This window comes from Lethenteron reissneri, chromosome 10 (genome assembly GCF_015708825.2).
Source record: "Lethenteron reissneri isolate LAM-NWPU_2019-01 chromosome 10, ASM1570882v1, whole genome shotgun sequence".
NCBI classification, from domain to species: domain Eukaryota; kingdom Metazoa; phylum Chordata; class Hyperoartia; order Petromyzontiformes; family Petromyzontidae; genus Lethenteron; species Lethenteron reissneri.
Window position 1 is genome coordinate 11,516,147 of NC_083788.1, and position 20,421 is coordinate 11,536,567.

Genomic DNA, 20,421 nt, shown 5'->3' on the forward strand with positions numbered 1-20,421 from the left:
AATCAGTGCCACTCCGCGATGTCGAAAAACCAAACTTGAGCATAAAAAAAATCCGTTCTCGAAAAATTCAACTCTGAATCGTGCATCGTGTACAGCTCGTCGAGATGAGTCGATTGCCGCATCGCCGACCATCGACAGACAAACAAATGACTGAATCACGGATATTGTGCGAGAGCCGGGGCACTATGGGACCCCAGGGTTCAACTGCCGCTGTCACCCCCCCCCCCCCTACAAAGATGGCGGTCACACGCATCGCTCGGCGCTTTCAAACGTGCCACTTCTGCGGCCGTCTGGAACGCTCTTCTCCCATCAGATATTCGGAAGCCGCTTGGAGGAGCTGTGCGCGCTTTTTAAATCTGCGTTGTTGAAAACTCATTTCTTTAGGACAGCTTTTCTGCGACTCGTTTGTTTATCCGTAACCCCGACGCTCCGATAAGCGCGGTTGGTACGAACGGTGTGAAAGAAGTGCAACATACCTGCAAAGTATCTCTCACACACAGAAACACACGCACTGCTACTTGTGTATACTGTCGTGAACCATCACTCTGTATAGTGAACAACATGAATCCACGGCCGATAATATAAAACATTTCTTTATTATTGCCAATTTAAGCTTTGCCTTCACATTCCTTCCATCAGTACACAAACATATATTACTCTTAAATAAATGAGGATTTACACGAGCCATCCGTGTCGTACGCTGCCCCAATCAACGATGATACGCGAGCTGGCATCCAATGACTTACATGAATTAACCCTTTTAAGCTCTTGGTCCATTTACTTACACACACATATATATATACAGTATATAGCAACATTCATGGCACAACTCCGTCGACTTAAAACAACGCAAGACTAAGAATGACACCCATTGCTCTACATAATTTTGCCTGCACGTCCCATCACGAACGGTCACCCGACTTTCAAATGGAACACAATTCGACCGCTCACCCAAAAAAATATCTCAGCCAGCTGTGACCATTTCTGGAGGCCATAGACCTGGTCGGTGATGCCACTGCGTGCTGATCTGCAGCGGTGCACAAGACAATTCATTAATTATAAAAAACACTCAACACCATCGGCAGTAACACCATCGTCTTAAAATGGAAACCATTAGGTGACGTTTCGCGAAATAGTCCTTCAAAGCCCCTAAATTAGGGCCATTACCCAAAACGTTGCCACGTTATATATTTGACGCGTTAAGGCTACAGCGGTATTGACGATCGTGTTGAGTTTCTTACAATAAGTTTTCTACTTTCACCCAGATTAACGGAGTGGAATATAGCACAGCTTTTTATTTTTCCGCTGTCGTGCCTGTAAAAGTCCTCAGGATGTGTGCTTGCGGGCTGTTCCACGCACGGCGACAGCCCCGAAAAACGCAACGCAGATCTTTGGGTTTTCCGGGGAGGAATTTTCATTTGGGGCGCCAAATCCGAGTCGGGTGACATCTCCCTCCTCTCTGTCAACAGGAGCGGCACGGTGTCGTGGTTGTTTGGTTATCATTTAAAAGCTCTGCATCACCTGTTCTTTGTATTCGTCTAGATTTGGGATGTGCGAGTGTCTGAAAAGACCTTTGTGTGCGTGTGATGCCTTTGGTCAAACTATATATATATTTTCAAACCTATTGGCTGCTTCCTTCGTGTTGCTTGATGTGTTGCGTTCACTTGTACCATATGCTTGCCGTTAGTGCCGTGAAAAAACAAACAAACCTATTTTTCAAAAAAGAAAATCGGCCATCCAAAACGACTACTCGTTAATCTCTGGGCAAGATAAATAATACACTTCTTAGTTTTTAATATGATTCCAGCACTTCGGTGGGAGAGGGTTTTGGTGGATCACACCAAAAGAGATTTGGAAAAAAAAAATCCCAAAGCAGCTGGATTCAAAAGTGTCCAGAAGGTGTAAGTACAGCAACTGAGTTCACTGAATGTGTGTGGCCCTTTTGAGTGTCATACCCTCACACACACAGTGGGGTTTCTCCAGATACTTTCATCCCACATAAAGCAAAACGCTCCTTTAAAACAAAATCGTTTGGCCAAAAGGCCCAAATCCAGACTCTGCGAGGCTTGCCTGGGTAAATACGTGACATTCGCGATTTCTGTAAACTCTCAGCAGGATAGTTTTAGGTTTTTTTCTTTCTTACAACGGTGCCTAAAAGATGTAAAACGAAGCAGCAACAACGATTTCGAGACGAACTGTTTTACAAACACAGCACGCTAAAATATCTAAGAACTTTGCTCTAAGTGCGGGTTTCTACTCGCTCGTATTTAAACGCACCACCTGTCAACTAGGGTATAGTCCTTTGCTTTACAGCGCGAGACAGCATTGGCATGAAGTAGAAGGCAGGTGTTGGCGATTGTTCCGTTGACAGTAAGAGCCCAATTCATATTTTTGGGGGGCAGTCGTATACCGGAAATGAAACGGACAGACAGACGGAGTACTAAGATCGGAGGAACAAAAAAACAAATGAGAGACACCATGCGGACTATTAGACATTGGATAGGACACGTATCGTGGCTGCAAGGGACGATCGTGGTCGATGGATCGAGACTGATGATCGAGAGAATACATACGGGACAAATGACCACTACTGTGGATGTGGGAGCGATGATATTGGTTCACGTGTGCGGGGGGGGGGGGAAGGCGCTGGATCATGGCATCGGTATGTACCACGACGGGTGGCGACAGCGTAGGTATGTCTTCATCTAGCAGGGGATAAAAACGCCGATTGCCTTCGCAGGTTTTAAAACAACACTTTGGCAGATTTGGTGCTGCGGCCAGGACAGAACGTGATGGCCTGCCGTCAAGCAGGATTACGGGCCTACACCCGCTCCTCTCAAACCGTCAAATTGCACGGCACGTTGCAAGCAAACTGCAGGGTGCAATATACTTTACAGTTCTACGGAGTATCACAAAAGTGAAGGTTTCAGACAACCGTAAACACCCAATGCAAGGAAGGGATGGGTGTCCTGGGGATACGCTTAGGCACATAGTGAGAATGATTGTCAAGTGACGAACCACTTGTAAAATATTAACGGCATTATTATAAACAAAGTCAAGTAAAAAAGTCTCCCTGCTCAAAGAGCATTGAGGCAGTGCTAATTTTCCACTGTGGTGTACCGCTTACCAGTGGTGGAAATTCCACAATGCTATGGTGGGTAGCAGTGTTTCCATAGGACAACAACTATTGCTTTTTATTCATTCTAATAAGGCACAATTTTAATCTAGTTTTGCAGTTAAAGGCCCCATTTTACAGCATTTGCATCTCGTGGAATCACACCGACGTACAGCACGACACAGGCAGCACCAGTCCTTGTGTCCATACACCCAAGGCCCAGTCATTTTGGTTTTCCAGGTCACCACTTAATTGCCTGGGGTACTTGTCCCCAACTTGGCTGGCTTCCTGAGGCATTGGCCAACAAAATGCCATGTGGGGCCACTGGCCACGAACATGGCCACCTAAAGCACTGGCCACCAACATGGCCACTTAACGCACTGGCTACCAACATGGCCACCTAACGCACTGGCCACAAACATGGCCACCTGACGCACTGGTCACCAACATGGCCACCTAACGCACTGCCTACCAACATGGCCACCTAACACACTGGCCACCAACATGGCCGCCTGATGCACTGGCCACTAACATGGTCACCTAACGCACTGCCTACCAACATGGCCATCTAACACACTGGCCACCAACATGGCCACCTAACGCACTGGCCACCAACATGACCGCCTGACGCACTGGCTACCAACACAGTGACATGAGGCACTGGCTACCAACATGGCCGCCTGGAGGCATCATGCAACAACATAGTCACCAAGAGCACTGGTCACAAACGTGGCTGCATGCAGCTTCAGACACACACTCATCGTGTAAAAAATGCTTTTTGCAATTAAAAATAAAACGTAGTTCTCTCGAAGAACAACCAGAAATTGATTAAGGTTGGAAACGAGTAGTGCAACGATGGCACAGGTTACACAGCTGCGAGGCGAGTGGCGTAAAGAGGTGATTAATGGCCGGCCACGTCAAATACGTTTATCAAAAGCCTCCCTTAATTTAGACCGATTTAGTTGGGAAACTAAGGGAAGGAAATGTATGTATGTTGAACTTCTTTCACACCATACACACTAATCGGAGGTGCGGGGGAAGGACAGCAAAAAATGTCTTCACTTAACTAATGGAAATATATTCACGTTACTGAGGGTAATGTCTTCACTTAACCGACAGAAATGTATTCGCTTAACGGAGGGAAATGTATAAACTGAGGGAAATTTATAAACTTCATTGAAGGAAAATGTCTTCACTTCACTGGGAGAAAAGTCTTCGCTTAACTGAGGGAAATGTATTCATCTTTCGTTGCTTCGCGCAACCAAATGCATGCCCGTGCCACCATCAACCACCAGCACCAACTGCCACAAACTTTGGCGCCAAGTTGCCATCAACAACCTCTCTGGGCAATGGGCGACAGTGGCCAGCAGGTGTCGTGAGAGGCACCCAGGCGGGCGGAGCAGGACCGCACTTTTTGGTTCGACCGTGAACATCGTGCGGCTATTTACGAGTAGCATACGACATTGTGGCGATTGATGAACAACAATAAAAAAGGCGCGAAAATGCAATACGTGAGGGATGCGGCCACTTTTCCCTGCGCCAAAACTGCGTGAGACTCCAGGAGCTGTGGATAACTATTTGAGTCGTTTTTGTGTTTGTTTCTGTATTGAGTGAGCAGCAATAGGTCACGAACTTTCCAGTATAAACACGAGCGGTTCCATCGCTGACGTCGGGAATTTACAGTAAATGAGTCAGGAAAGTTATTTTTGTTCTGGAATTTTCTTTTTTTTATACTTTGCCACTTTACGTCTCCTCACGTTGTAAATACAAAAACAAAACTTGGGAATGTGATGCACTCCTTGGCGTGTGGTAACTTCCAGTTGTCGGAATCGAAGTTCATGATTTAAAAAGAAACAACAAAAATATTTCTTGAGGGTTTGGTCGGAGAGATGAGATGGGCTAGACGACCGGCTCCCACGTTCCTTGCTGGCGGTCGGAAGAGACCTGTGGGTACAGAGAGATAATTAATCATCGTCGTCGTCATCAGCAGTAGTACGATCATCAGTATCATCGGTATCAGCAGCAGCGCAATCATCAGCATCACTGTCATCTAAATCACAATTAGCAGAAAGCACTTTTTGTCAGCAGAAGCGGTAGTAGCATGGAGATTATCAGCTTCGTCACCACCATCAACACCACCGTCAGCAGTATTATCAGCCAACGCAAATAAAAAAAACAATCGTCCTCACCATAACGTGCTCCGCTCCTCACTTAAAACCCATCTCTTCTCCCTAGTCGACCCCTGGCCAAGCCCATCCTACTACCTACCCACCTTGCCTCTGCCCCCCAGCTACGACGAAGCCTACCCCAACCCCTACACCCCTATCACTGCAATTTAAACATAGCATTTCCCTCGCCCGGTATACAGGAGGTCGTGGGTTCGATGCCGACACTGACGCCTGCTGTTTATTTGGTGATGGCATGTCTCTTTCCCTGTGGTCGCGTGGATTTTTCCTCTGGGTGCCCGGGTTTTCCCTCCACATTTACAATCATAATGGCTTGAGATTATTTGCCAGCCATACGTTTTCCACGTGATAAGCCACTTCGTTGAGCTATCATTTGTGGCCAGGTCGCTTGCTGCAAAAGAGCTAATAGCTCAGTGGACCTTACCTGGTAAAATAAGAATAAGTATAACCCGTAAAAACAAAGTTTTTCACTCTAAATCCTTTATATGCGTGGCGGCTAGAGTCCTCTCGTCCTCTGGCTTGAGATGGCTGCCACCTATGGGTCAGATGATTGTCTGCCAGTATTAAACAATTGGTAATTAAATATTTAATTTGTTTTCCCTAAACAGTGTAAAATGTTAGAAAAAAAATTTCACGAACATTACTTGTCTCGCACAACGAGTCTGTGTGCAAAATGTCAGCTCGATTGGATCACGAGAAGTGGGTTAAAAAATTACCAAAAGATTTGCACGGTCGTAAGCAAGCAAGCACGCAAGCAAGCGAACTTAATATAAAGGATTTAAAAATGGTTTCGTTTAGATACTGTATCACTGAAAGTAACCTTCAGCAATTTATCGAAGCAAACCCTCGCCGGGTCGTTTGGGGGGCAGTGACAAGGAAGCGATTGTTTTTTCTGCGTGTGCGAGGAGAAAAAAACCCAGACCGCCTGGAAAATAAACTCCACCCGGTAAAACGCAGACGGACGGGGGGGCTCACAGGCCACCTGAGGTGCACTGCTACAGCCATGGACGCCACCGCTACTGCCACCACTGCTGGGAAAACCGGGGGGGGGGGGGGAGGTCACGAAGTTCTTTCAACACTTTATATTTTTTTACGCGAGGGCAAGGGCGTTCGCGTGACAGAACTTTTAACGGAAACGGGTAACGAAAGCCGAAAACCTGAAACCGCCGCAATAAAAGTGTTTTATTTAATCTTAAAACCTCATCGCGACACGCGAGCACGTGGCGGGTCGGAGTGACGTGGCACGGCGGTAAATGGCCGTATCGCCCGCTGTTAACTTTAGGGTCGCTGGCGGCGAGAAGCGGTGGCAATGAAAGTTTCGCGGACTCGTTCACGCCATGCGTTCAGTTTCCACGATCGTAGATAGCTTCGCGTGCACGTTTGCGCAATGACAAAGATTCCTCCCCCCCCCCCCCCCCGTATCAGCCTTTAACAGGCTGTTGAGGCAAGTGCTGTTACAGTGAGCACCTATGAAGGTCGGCACGGCACACGTGGGAGGTTGGTGACCAGCACCACGGCTGGCAGCCTTTGTCTCCCTCGTGGCGATATTCACACATCGCAGTGGGTAATCAATTAAGGCCGAGTCGACCTAGGGGGAGATCCAGGAACCGGTGCAGATATTCGTCACCGATGTTGGCCGCGAGCGGGAATCGAACTCAGGTGGCAGGCCAAGTTCGTTGTACGGTGCGCTAACCGTTGCGCCACCGCTCCCCACGCATGGTCGTACGCACAACACACACACACCTTGTGCCAGGCTTCTCTTTTTCTCTCGTTAGTCTAGGAGACAAAGATCACCCGGCAAGCCTTACTTAACAAGCTATTGGGGGGAACTGCTGTTAGCGAGCACCTGTGAAGGTCAACAGGGCACACGAGGGAGGGGGAGGGTGGTCAGCACCACGCCCGGCCGCCTTTGTCTCCCCAGTGGTGACGTTTACTACACACCGCAGCAGGTACTAGTAGTAGTCCAGTAGCCACACTGCTTCACCCCACACGCACAGTGCACACATGCACCCGGCCACCGCCCGCCACACTTCAATAGTGGAAACACAAATGGAGGAAATACAACGTTTTTTTTTTTAAACCAATGGCTTTGGCGGTACCTCAGATGAAGAGAGCTGATTTTTTTTTGCGTGTGTTTCAAATATAGCTCGAGTTTTTTTGTTATATATATCTTTAGTAATGTATTTTGTCATTGACTCGTTAAGGCAAGAGCAGGAATGTAGAACACAGACAGACAGAGCTAACATTCATTACGACAATGTTGCCATTGAACTATACCGGGGTGGCCCGACTCCAAAATCTAACGTGGATCAAGTTTAAAGATAAATGGCAGCCCAATGTCAAACCACTGTTGGGTAAAGGCCTCCTTACGCCGTCTAAGTCATGTTTTTTTTTACCATACTTCACCACCACTGGCTATTGATGTAAGAGGGGGGAGGGGGGGGGTGGGCGGCCGAGATATTTTTCAGAAATCACTCGCTTCTGACCGCTAGCCGTGACTGGGAACCAAAACGCGGGTCGCCAGGTTCATAGTGCGGTGGCACCCGCTCCGCTCGAAATTCTTCTCACTTCATCGGAACAGACATGGGAGCTGTGATCTGTGTGACGGGGGGTGAAGTAAGTTCCCCGCTGTTGATCTGTGATCATTCCGACCCCCGATTCCACGCACAACGCCGCCGTTCCCCCACGTACGTACGCGTGATCACGCGCCTCCAAAAAAATATACTTAAAAGGTCCCAGCGACGGCAAGGGCCATCATTGTTCTTTTGTAAAATAATAACGTTGCCCACGGCATCACGTGAGGTGAAAGCGAGCGTACATTGTTTACAACCGTCCATTACGACCACAGCCCCCATCTGTCTCGTGACTCGAGAGAGGCGATTGCCTGCGACGCGAGAGGAGGCACGAGAACCCCCCTTGTCATGTGAGCACCCTAATGCTGGTCAGGCGGCAGTTGTCTAAATTTTTTTGACTTTGGTGGACGATTCACCTCAGGCGTCCTCTCATCCTCTGTTTCCCTGCTGACGGGGCTCAATTATCAGCAGCGGCGAGAGTCCGCTCCCTGAACGATTCCTCCGGGATTTCTGACCTGTTCCCGACTGGACATCTGTGTTAAAATAATATAAAGAGCTTTATAGCTCATCGGATTCCTCCAGTCTAAATAAAGATTCTGATTCTGCATCCACCTCGCTGCCCTATTTCGCCCTAAATCTGGTTCGTAGGAGCGGAGACGCGGCCCACTGGTAGCGTTTTTGGGGCAGGCTTGCAGTTTGAATCCGGCAGGCCGTCCTGGTTAATACTTTTGGCGTCTTAACCGTAAAATTTGGGCCGTCTGTTTCGCGGTGGACGTTAAAGTTCCCCTCGCGTAATTCGCAAGAGCTGGTCATTGCGTGCCGGCGACATGGACTACATTTTCGAAATTTAAAAACGACCTGAAAATTACTTATTTGTGATTTTACAGAGCGATCATTGCCCCCGACTGGCACGATAATGCCCGATTGCAGGCCAGGTGCTAAATCACCTTTTGCCCACAGGGACAGCAGCCTAGTGGGGGTGCCGTTTCAAATGTGTCGAGATGAGATGCAAGTCGCCTGTTGGGTGTAAAGCACTCCGATATGTCCAGGCTTGGAAGGGCGTTCTTTCAAAAACAAATCGTAGGATTATCAGAATTCAGGGTACAAAATTATAGGCTTGTTATGGATATGCACCCCTTGTACTGTAGCGGTACTGCACGAGACCGATAATTATTCTTGTAAAGAGCCAGGACGAGCCACGGCATGACGACACGATCATCGTGGAGGTTGATACCTCGCGATGTCCTGCCGTGTCTCAGCGACCCTAGCTCCTGCTGAGAGACGGCAGTGGCGAGGAGCCACCGGCGGTCGTTGTTTTCGGCTGCGCCCCGCTGAGCCCTCGGGTGTTTGTGAGCGGCCAGCTTCACGCGTCGCCCTGGTGAAGGGCGACTCGAGCCGATCATTAACTCGTGACGAGGCGAGAGAAACGAACGGGCGGGAGAGGCGTATATGGGTAACAAAATAATATATATTTTTTATTTTACCAGGTAAGGCCCCACTGAGCTGTTTGGCTCTATTTCACAAGCGACCTGGCCACAAATGATTGCTCAACGAAGTGAATGATCACGTTTCTAAATGTGGAGGGGAAAAACCGGAGGACCCGGCGAAAAACCCAAGCGACCACAGGGAGAGAGAACACGCAAAATCCAAATACACAACAAGTGTCAGGGTTGGGATCGAACCCACGACCTCCTGCATACCAGGCGAGAGAGTTAACATCTCACCACCGTGGCACCCCTGGGTTAGCTGGGGATCGGATGCGAAGGTGAACATTAGAATCAGAATTTTTTTTTTTTTAGAATGGAGGTTACAGATGTCCAGTTGAGGTCGGGTCAGCAAGTTACATTGGGGACATTAAATGGACACACAGCCAGGTGAGTGACAGTCTGGCAGCTGAGAGGTGAGCGCAGAGACGGGTAAGACGGTAGGTCAGCAGGTGTGCTCGTAGGTTAGAAAGCAGACAGGTGATTTGGGAGGCAGACGCACTTGTGCGCTAATCGGTATGGATACAACAAACAGGGCAGCTGGTTGCCAGGGAGACGGATCGTTGCCGTGGGAGACAGGTGGGCTCCACGGGACCCGCTTGGCCAGGTAAAGGGGAAGAGTCCAAACAACGTTGCATGTAGGCACGGGCACCCGGCTCGCCTGGCATATCGCCAAGCCAATTGGCTCATTAGCTCACCTGTACATCCCTCATCTGTGCGTCTCCCCCCCCCCCCCACCTCGTGCCTCACCTGCAGACATTGCCTGTTTTTCAGCTCACCTTTAATCTCACCCGTGCGCGTGCAGGAGACCAAAACCACGGGTTTGGCCGAACCCGCCCCCAACACACCATGAGGCCAATTAAAATCCGCTGCTGCTCGGCACTAATTGAGCCTAGATCAGGTCTCTAGAGTTCTCGAGAGCAGAGTCAGCGCAATAAGTACACAGGAGAAGCTGTGCGTATATACAAAGATCTCCCGTGTAGCCTTAACATACTGTTGGGGCAAGTGCCGTTAGCGAGTAGCACCTGTGAAGGCTGGAACGGCACACGAGCGGGTGGGTGGCCAGCACCACGCCCGACCGCCTTTGTCTCCCCAGTGGCGATGTTTACAGACACCGCACCAGGTAATCACTTGAGGCTGAGTCGACCTAGGGGAGGCTCAGGACCGGTTCAGATAATTGTCACTGGGTGTTGGCCCGTGAGCAGGAATCGATCTTGATTTGAAGCTTGCGTCACTGCAGGAATCCATACTCTTTGGTTCTTTCGGTAAAGTCACGGAGGTAGAAAAATAAAATAAAAATAATATATCACGACAGCAGTTCCACCGCTGGATTGTTTTTTCCGCCTGAGGACGACCGCTTGTGTTGCGATCGAAACGTCGTGACGTATTATTTTTATTTTTCTACCTACGTGACCTTACTGAAAGAACCAAAGAGCATGAATCGGATTAAGGTGGTTTTCCTAACCGCTCCCACTCCCCACTGTGTGTGTGTGTATAAGCACACACATACGCCACGCACCTTGGAGGCAAGGGCAACTCTGCTTAAGAGTACTGATTGGTCATCATGAGGCTGACATTACTGACCATGACGATGACGGCGATCCGACAAAACCCGTTGCAAAACATCGCAAATGTGCGCGGCGCCCGTGTGTGCACACAAGACTGCATCGTTTAAACAAACTTGGAGACGAAAAACAAACACACAAAGGTCCCCCGTATAGCCTTAATAGACTGTAGGGGCAAGTGCTGTTATAGCGAGCACCTATGAAGGCCGGAACGGTACACGAGGGGGTGGGTGGCCAGCATCACGCCCGACCGCCTTTGTCTCCCCAGTGACGATGTTTACACACCGCACCAGATACTCATTTGAGGCCGAGTCAACCTAGGGGAGGCCCAGGACCGGTTCAGATAATCGTCACTGTGGTGTTGTCCGTGAGCAGGAATCGAACCTGGGTCGCCAGGTTTGTAGCGCAGCGCGCTAACCGCTACACCACCGCTCCCCACACACACACAGACACACACAGACACACACATACACTCTCACACACACAGACACACACACACAGACAGACACTCACACACACAGACACACACACAGACAGACACTCACACACACAGACACTCTCACTCTCACACACACACACAGACACTCTCACACACAGACACACACACAGACACTCTCTCACACACACACACACAGACACACACACAGACAGACACACACAGACAGACACACACAGACACTCTCACACACACACACAGACACTCTCACACACACAGACACACACAGACACTCTCACACACACAGACACACACTGGCACAGCGCCTGGTTGCTCGTGGCGGGCTTGTTTATTAGGGCAGCTTCTGCAATGCGACCTGCGGGGGCAGAGCCGAGAAACCTCGTCTCGTGGTATTGCCAAAACCACCGTGCAGCTCATGGCGACCCGAGTTCGACTCCCGCAACACCAAGTGGCGATTGTCTGAATCGGTCCTGGGCCTCATCTAGGTCGACTCAGCCTCAAATGGGTAACCCGGTGTGTAAAACATCACTACTGGGGAAACAAAGGCGGTCGGGCGTGGTGTGGGCCATCCACCCCTTCGTGAGCCGTGCCGGCCTACATAGGTGCTCGCTAACAGCACTTGCCCCAGCAGTCTGTTCAGGGTATACGGGGGATCTTTGTCTTTGTGACATTCCACGTCGTGTGTGTGATATCCCACACCAATGAGCGGAGCCGCTGGGCGGCTAAAGCACAGAAAGCCGGCACAGTACGGGGCACAGGTGGTGCATCTGTCAGTCATCTCAGTCAGTCAACCCATAGCACCTGGATCTGTCCCATTACGCGACTTATCATCCTGGCAGCAGCGGCGTTTGACGAGCCATCAAACAAAGACGCTCACCGCATCGCCCGCTTTAACATGCGCCTGCTGCGGCCGTCTGGAACGCTCTTCCTTCCGATATCAGGAAGCCACTGGAGCTGTGACATCATCTAGGTTGAAAACTCACATCGTTGGAACTTCGTGTTTAGTTTGTTGTCCTTTCCCCTCGCAACTCCGATTAGCACGGTCGGCTACGTACGGTGCAAAATAAGTTCAACATACATACATAGGTTGTCCTACATGTACAGTCCCTTGCCGTAAGAATGTGTAATTTTCAACAATGGGTCAGGAGCGCCCCAACGGGAGATGAGCGTCGCTCCACGCTTCCTTGATAGAGGCTCTAGTGTGGATGTTTATTTTCTTTTGACGGCGCGACAGTAAAATTGTACACAAAGCGCGTACGCGAGCCTGGACAGGGACGGACGCGTCACCGCCGGACGAGACCGGTGACGGAATGGCAGTCAAAGGAGGGAGAACGCCTTGGTCCACGAGGACGGCAATCGCGGAGACGGAGCGACGAGATCGGTGAATGTGGCAGCGGAGCTGCGCCCCGTGGGATGGCGACGACGCGGCGAGGAGGGCCTTCATCCAGCAGTGGATATACCACGGCCGATGACGACGATGACGACGGTGATAACGATGACGTCGGTAATTACCACGAAATTACGCTGGACGGACTCACACGCGCGCGCGCGAGATCTCGCCGGAGGTCAAAAGCTAAGCGGGGTCGATCCTGGCCAATAGTTTGGACGCGCGATAAACATCGTGGGGAGTAGTGGGGGGGGGGAGAGAAGGGGCTTGCCAGGTGCTGTAGGCGTGGGAGCTGGAAGGTGGCCGGCCGGCAGACGCCGGGTGTTGGGTGTCGCCGTCTCGGCTGGGTTATACCCGTGGCCTCTCAGGTTTCCTCCCTCGCATGAATTCGACCCCGCTCATGAAAGTAATTCGCTCAGACCATTCCAGCGGCATTGTTACGAGTCGGTATTGAGAGTTTTCGCGTGGGCCGCATCCTCAACCCTCGTTTGACGAGGTTCGACCCGGCTCTCGCCATAGCATCGTGGAATGGGCAGGATACGGCTGGCTCAGCACTGCTAGCGGATAGGGGGCAACAGCGCGAGTTTCGAGACACGCCGTAGTCTCATCCGAGTAAATAATTGCCGCCACGGTGGCTAGGAGATGTTAACTACCTCGCCAGGTATACAGGAGGGCCGTGGGTTCGATCCCGACGCCTGTATTTTTAGAGTTTGCGTGTCTCTCTCCTCGTGGTCGTGTGGATTTTTCTCCGGGTTCTTCGTTCCCCCCCCCCCCCCCACATTTAGAAACACGCGTTTCGAGTATTTGGCTGCTATACATTTCCACATGATGATAAGCCACTTCGTTGAGCTGTCATGTGTGGCTAGGTCGCTTCTGAAAATAGAACTATAACAGCTCATCTTCTTGGTTCTTTCGGTAAAGTCACGTAGAATGGAAATAATAAAATAATAAAAATTAAACATAATAAAATAATTCTCACGACGTTTCGGCCACAACGCAAGCAGCCGTCCTCAGGTGAAGAACAGGTAATTCAGACTGTCTTCTCGACAGACCTGTTCTTCACCTGAAGACGGCTGCTTGCGTTCTGGCCGAAACGTCGTGAGAATTATTTTATTATGTTTTATTTTTATTATTTTATTACTTCCCTTCTATGTGACTTTACCGAAAGAACCAAGAAGACGAATCCCTGCAGTCACGAAAGCTTTAAATCGAAATTATGTCATGTGTGGCTAGGTAGCTTCTGAAAATAGAACTATAACAGCTCAGTGGGGACTTATCTGGTGAAAAAAATAAAATCGAACGTGACCATCAATCACAACGATACCATTCATAGATTCATGAACATTGAGTCACTGGGTTTCCAACATGGGGCGAGGCGATTGAAAGGGGTGTAACAATAATAGTGTTTTTTTCTTCTCTCTCTTCTAAAATAAAACATTGTGGTGAACGTAGCGGTCTCCAGTGACTGCCCGGGAGTTTCGCAAAAGACATTAGCTACTACCACACAAAGAACCCCCGTATAGCCTAAACAGACTGTAGGGGCAAGTGCTGTTAGCGAGCACCTATAAAGGCCGGCACGGTACACGAGGGGGTGGGTTGCCAACTGCCCGATTGGCGATGTTTACACTCCGAACCAGGTACTCATTTGAGGCTGAGTCGACCTAGGGGAGGCCCAGGACCCGGTTCAGATAATCGTCATCGATGTTGGCTATACGAACCCGCCTCTCCCTACATATCTTACCATACAACAACATAGAAACATCCATAGGCGTTTGTCGGTTAGATCGCGTGGATTAGATCGCGTAAATACGTACTAAATAGTGTTATGGTTATCGGTCGCGAAAACCTACGTGTTTAACTAACATACAAACATTATAATCGATGTCATAATATTCGTATTACAATACAAAGATCCCCCGTATAGCCTGTAACAGACTGTAGGGGCAAGTTCTGTTAGCGAGCACCTATGAAGGCCGGCACGGTACACGAGGGGGTGGGTTGCCAGCACCACGCCCGACCGCCTTTGTCTCTCACTTGGCGATGTTTACACGCCGCACCGGGTACTCATTTGAGGCCGAGTCGACTTAGGGGAGGCCCAGGACCCGGTTCAGATAATCGTCAATAGATGTTGGCCGTGAGCGGGAATCGAACTCGGATCGCCGGGTTCGTAGCGCAGCGTAGCGCTAACCGCTACACCACCGCTCCCCACAATTACAATACGCACACACACACCCGCACACCTTATTTTAAATCAAACGTTGTGAGTTGCGTCTTTATAATCCGGCGGGATATATTTTTTTATCGTTGCTCGCGCGTGCGATTTGTTGGAGGGGGGGGGGGTGAGCGGGAGGGGGGTGACCGGGGAGGGGGTGAGCGGGGGGGAGGTGAGCGAGGGGGGTGAGCGGGGGGGGGGGGCGGGGGGGGGTGAGCGGGGGGGGGGGGTGAGCGGGGGGGGGGTGAGCGGGGGGGGGGGGGATGAGCGGGGGGGGGGGGGGTGAGCGGGGGGGAGGGGTGAGAGCGGAGAGGGGGGGGAGAAGACATCGCCGTTTTGGGGCGAGTGTCCCAACTTTCCGGAGCGGTCTTCCCCAAATCGGCTCCTTGTTGGACGCTAACAAACAAGAAAGAGTCAACGGTGAGTTGAGAGAAGCAAGGTGCGATGCGTGCGTCTTACCCGCACAGGAGGAGGAGGGCTGGAGAAGCCAACCTCGTTCATAGCCTCGTGCTCTCCGAAGGCAGCCCGACCAGCGAGATGAAGCAAACCTCGGGCCACTTCCCGTTCGCGTCCCATCCCTGCAGGTCACCACCACCGCCGTGTCCGCTCGCCGCCGGCTTCGAGCCCCGTTCCTCGAGCTCCGCGCGGAGCGAGGCGCAGCGCCCGTCCGAGGGCGACGAGAAGAGAGGAGGCGACGTGGGGAGAGGAGGCGACGAGGGGACGGATCGTCCCGACGAAGACGACTCACCAGGCAGAGGCTCTATCGGGAGACGGTGCTGCTGCTGCTGCTCGTGGCGGTGGTGGTTGTGGTGCATCTCCGAAGACGCTATAAGCGAGCTCTTGTACTGAAGTCCGTTCAAGTCAATCTGCTGCTGCTGTTGCTGCTGTTGATTCTGCTGCTGCTGCTGGCGCTGCTGCTGCTGCGACCTTCTCGGAGTGTTCGTGAAGGACCTCCGACCCTGCAGGATGCTCGACACGCTTCGCACGAGACTCGCGACTCGGCGCGCGGGTCCCGTGCCCTTGCCACCGACACCGCCGCCACCTCCTCCGCGACCGCCGCGTTCGCTCTCCCCACCGCGCATCAACTCCTCCATGGGCACCTCGATGTTGCCCGTGTACCAGAAGATCCACCAGACGAGGCTCAGGAAGATGAGGATGGCCCCGCAGTAGATGAGGAGGTCGTAGAACTCCACGTCGCTGAAAATGCCCACGAGCAGCACGGCCACTCCGACCGCGTCGAAGGCGATCGCGAGCCAGAAGGACGTCGCGCAGCGGCCGATGCGACGGCCCGAGTCGATTCCGCCTTGCGCCGTGGCCATCGTTCTCTCATCGCGGGCCGATGTCCTCTGCGTGGAGTGGTGGGGGTGACCCTGAGGAGGGGAGGTTGACCCCGAGGGCGACCCCGGGATGGACAGAGGACGAGTGGAGAGGCGGCGTGGTGGGGGGGGGGGGAGTGGGCAAGGTACACACGAGTGTTGGGATCGAAGTGGACTCCACCACGACTCAACGACCGCGGCTCGGCGAGAAAGACAGAGGCGCGACCCAGGGGATTAGCGAGGAGCGTGGGCGAGAGACGAGGACTGAGAGACGCGTGTTGGCGCGGTTGTGATGAGACTAGGCTGTTTGTGGGTCTTTGTCCAGATGTGGGGGGGTGAGGGAGCAGGGGGCGTGGGAGGGAGCAGGGAGCAGGGAGGGGTTAGCTACGCGCACCTGGCGCTCCGCCTCCCCCACACCTGAGACGAGGCCGGCGTCACTTCCTTACCGACGTCTCGCGGAGGGGAGGGAGTGGGAGAGATGATGGAGGAGAGGAGGGTATGGGGGAGAGGCGTGGGAGAGATGATGGAGGAGAGGAGGGTATGGGGGAGACGCGTGGGAGACGGTATGGGGGGGGGGGAGACGCGTGGGGGAGAAGAGAGAGAGCGCGATGTGGTAATTTAAAGAGGGGGAAGAGGTCTGTGGGGAGAGCGGTTGCGGGAAATGGAAGAAAGAGCGTTGTGGCAGAGAGGAGCGATATGAGAGTTGCAGGAAGATGGGAGAGCGTGTGTTGGAGAGAGGGGTGGATTGGTGTGGGCAGAGAGGAGAGATGTAGGAAGATCGGAGAGCGTGTGTTGGAGAGAGGGGTGGATGGGTGTGGGCAGAGAGGAGAGTTTCGGGAAGATCTGAGAGCGTGTGTTGGAGAGAGGGTGGATGGGTGTGGGCAGAGAGGAGAGTTGCAAGAAGATCTGAGAGCGTGTGTTGGAGAGAGGGTGGATGGGTGTGGGCAGAGATGAGGGTTCAGGAAGATCGCAGAGCGTGCGTTGGAGAGAGGGGTGGATGGGTGTGGACAGGGATGAGAGTTGCAGGAAGATCTGAGAGTGTGTGTTGGAGAGAGGGTGGATGGGTGTGGACAGAGAGGAGAGTTGGAGGAAGATCGGAGAGCGTGTGTTGGAGAGAGGGGTGGATGGGTGTGGACAGGGATGAGAGTTGGAGGAAGATCGCAGAGCGTGCGTTGGAGAGAGGGGTGGATGGGTGTGGACAGGGATGAGAGTTGCAGGAAGATCTGAGAGTGTGTGTTGGAGAGAGGGGTGGATGGGTGTGGACAGAGAGGAGAGTTGGAGGAAGATCGGAGAGTGTGTATTGGAGAGAGGGGTGGATGGGTGTGGACAGACAGGAGAGTTGGAGGAAGATCGGAGAGCGTGTGTTGGAGAGAGGGGTGGATGGGTGTGGACAGAGAGGAGAGTTGGAGGAAGATCGGAGAGCGTGTGTTGGAGAGAGGGGTGGATGGGTGTGGACAGGGATGAGAGTTGGAGGAAGATCGCAGAGCGTGTGTTGGAGAGAGGGGTGGATGGGTGTGGACAGGGATGAGAGTTCAGGAAGATCTGAGAGTGTGTGTTGGAGAGAGGGTGGATGGGTGTGGGCAGAGATGAGAGTTCAGGAAGATCGCAGAGCGTGTGTTGGAGAGAGGGGTGGATGGGTGTGGGCAGAGGAGAGGCGGGTGTGTCGAGAGAGGGGGCTGCATGTAGCAGGGAGTTGAGGGAGAAGGTAGGGAGGGAGGTGTAGGAAGGGGCAGGCTCGCTGTGTGTGCTGGAGTTACTGTGTTTAGATTCACACTCGGCAGCCAACTTGGCACAAACCAGATCCTAAACCGAACAATATGTATCCTTTATTTACACGATAAACAAAGGCTAAACAAACGCTCTCACACACGCACGGTGTTTACGGGTGCGCAGTTCAAATTAAACTTTTGAAACGAGAGAAATATACAGTATTGTGAGTTTAAAAAATACCCCGTGACATCTGCATGATCAATACGCCAATATTAAAACGTATAAAGTACAACACTGAGCAGTGGAAGTACTATTTTAACAGATTTTTATTTGTTAATTAAAACAACGCTTTAAAATATAAGTGCAGGTAAATATATTTGCCGTATGGGGTGAGTGAGTCAGCGAGCCGATGTCAACGCACATCAACGCGATCGAGTCGGGCAGAATTATCCCGAATAATACCCACTCCAAATAGCAAGATACTAATTCGTACGAATGTATTTTCAACAAGTCGTGGTCACGTACCGGGGTTGGTTACGAGGAGGCAAGTCGGCAGTAGCAAGGGCGGCACGATGGGATGCCCAACGCACCCGGCGTTTTGATGTCGTTGATTGTTGGGTGTGGATTGGAGGCGGGAAGGGGATGGTCGGGTTGTATTGATGAGTGTGCAATTGGGTTGTTGTTGTTGTTGTGGTTGTTGTTTCGACACTTCACGTGGCCTCAACGTGCACACAGCCTGGTGACGTCTCAGGCACTTCGTGGCGAATGGCGGTTGTTGTTTGTGATGGTGTGAGCGATGGGTTTTGATGATGATGATGGTGGTGGTTGTGATGGATCGTGCGATGGGTGTATTATGTGCTGAGCCAGTGTCGTAGAAATTCCCCAGATTCAGCCTTCTCTTAATCCACGCGGTCTCCGTCTAACTTTATAAACAAAACCAAAAATATAGTTTCCCAAACAATCCCAACGCGAGCCTTGTGTGGATCTTATGACCACAACGAGGCTATTTTCTCGAGACCGAACCGCCACTGCAAGCAGCTAGCTGCAAGGGGACTTCGCTCGAGGTTTTAATAGCCGTGCGATCACTCGATAGACGACTACAACCACAGAGGAGGGGGCCGTTCACCCAAAGTCCTCCATCAACAGCAAGGACGGAGCAATACTCAATAAGTTTCCCCGGTCGCGCCTCGTGTTCCTGTCTGTCTCTCTTCCTTGCGTCACCTTTTCCTGCCGAATTCCAAGAAGGGTGGGCGTGGGTGGCTGCTGAGAGCCATGGTGTTTGGTGGTGGTGGTAGTAGTGCGTGAGTTGTGGTTATGATTCCCCCGAGGGAGGAGGGGGGGTCTGGGACAGCGTGGGTCATATTTATGTGTGTTGTTTGTGATGGGGGTGGGGTTTGGTGGTGGTTTGGTTGGTTTGTTTGGGGTGATGGGTGGGGAAGTGGTGGTGCGGGGAGTGATAGGTGGGGTTAGCGTGGTGGGTATATGTTGGGTGCAGGGTGATGGGGGTGATAAGTGGGTTGGGGTGATGGGAGCTTTGGAAATTCCCAAATTCCATCATCCTCGTGATCCACGTGGCACCGCGTGTTGCCTCTGCAGTAGAGGGAGGGGTGCGGTTGGAAGGCTTATTTATTTAAATATGTTTTAGTTTTGCGTCTGGGAGCTGGGGAGGAGGAGGAGGGTGGTGGTGTAGTGGTACTGCTTAACTTTGAATACAGTGAACCAAAACCTGGCATCCTTGTCTGCCCCGCGGCAGGAAAGTGGGAGATGGCGGGGAGATGAGGGAGAGAGAGAGAGAGGTGGGGGAAATCACTTTTGCTGGTCCCCCTCCCCACTCCAATGCCTTTCATTCTTTCCCCCTCTCGCTCCTCACTGTTTTCCCAGCCACACCCTCGCTCGCCCCCCTTCGCCCACGCTCCACGCAGATGATGCACAGACCGACGGACGAGAGTGAGTCGAGAGAGAGAGAGACTCCGAGCTGAGCTAAGTCCGCCACCTGCTGGTCCGTGCTCACCCGTGCACTCTGTGGTTCCGATTTTGCAACTGCATTAAGACCCCGTTCGGGACCGTCCATAAATGACGTCACGCGATTTTTGACCCCCCCCTTCCCCTTCGTCACACGGCGTCACAAAAAGTCAGACCCCCCCTCAAATATGACGTCACAAAGCTCTGCCCCCCCCCCCCAAAATAAAACATGCTTCAAATCGCTTTCAACTTTTGTCATTGTAGTGCGTATTTAATGTGGCGCTGCACTCTGATGTTGTAGGAGAAAACATTTATTAAAACGTCTATTTAATTAAGTAGAATGTGTTGTCTATATTTATTTAAAGTTGCGCATTTAGATGTGACGTCACATTTCTCACCCCCCCCCCCCCCTCTTCACACATCGTCCCAAATGTCTGACCACACCCCCTAGGTG

At 51.7% G+C, this 20,421-nt stretch overlaps 1 protein-coding gene across 1 annotated transcript; it reads right to left on the reverse strand.

The window, feature by feature from the left end:
• Window positions 1-287: 287 nt before the first annotated feature.
• Window positions 288-16,794, reverse strand: LOC133340635 (POU domain, class 3, transcription factor 2-like). Its single transcript, XM_061549024.1, has 2 exons — window positions 15,439-16,794; window positions 288-5,059 (listed from the first exon to the last, which is right to left on the reverse strand). The coding sequence occupies exon 1, from the start codon at window positions 16,296-16,298 to the stop codon at window positions 15,477-15,479; it is 822 nt and encodes a 273-aa protein (XP_061405008.1). The 5' UTR covers window positions 16,299-16,794; the 3' UTR covers window positions 288-5,059; window positions 15,439-15,476.
• Between the last annotated feature and the right edge of the window lie 3,627 nt (window positions 16,795-20,421).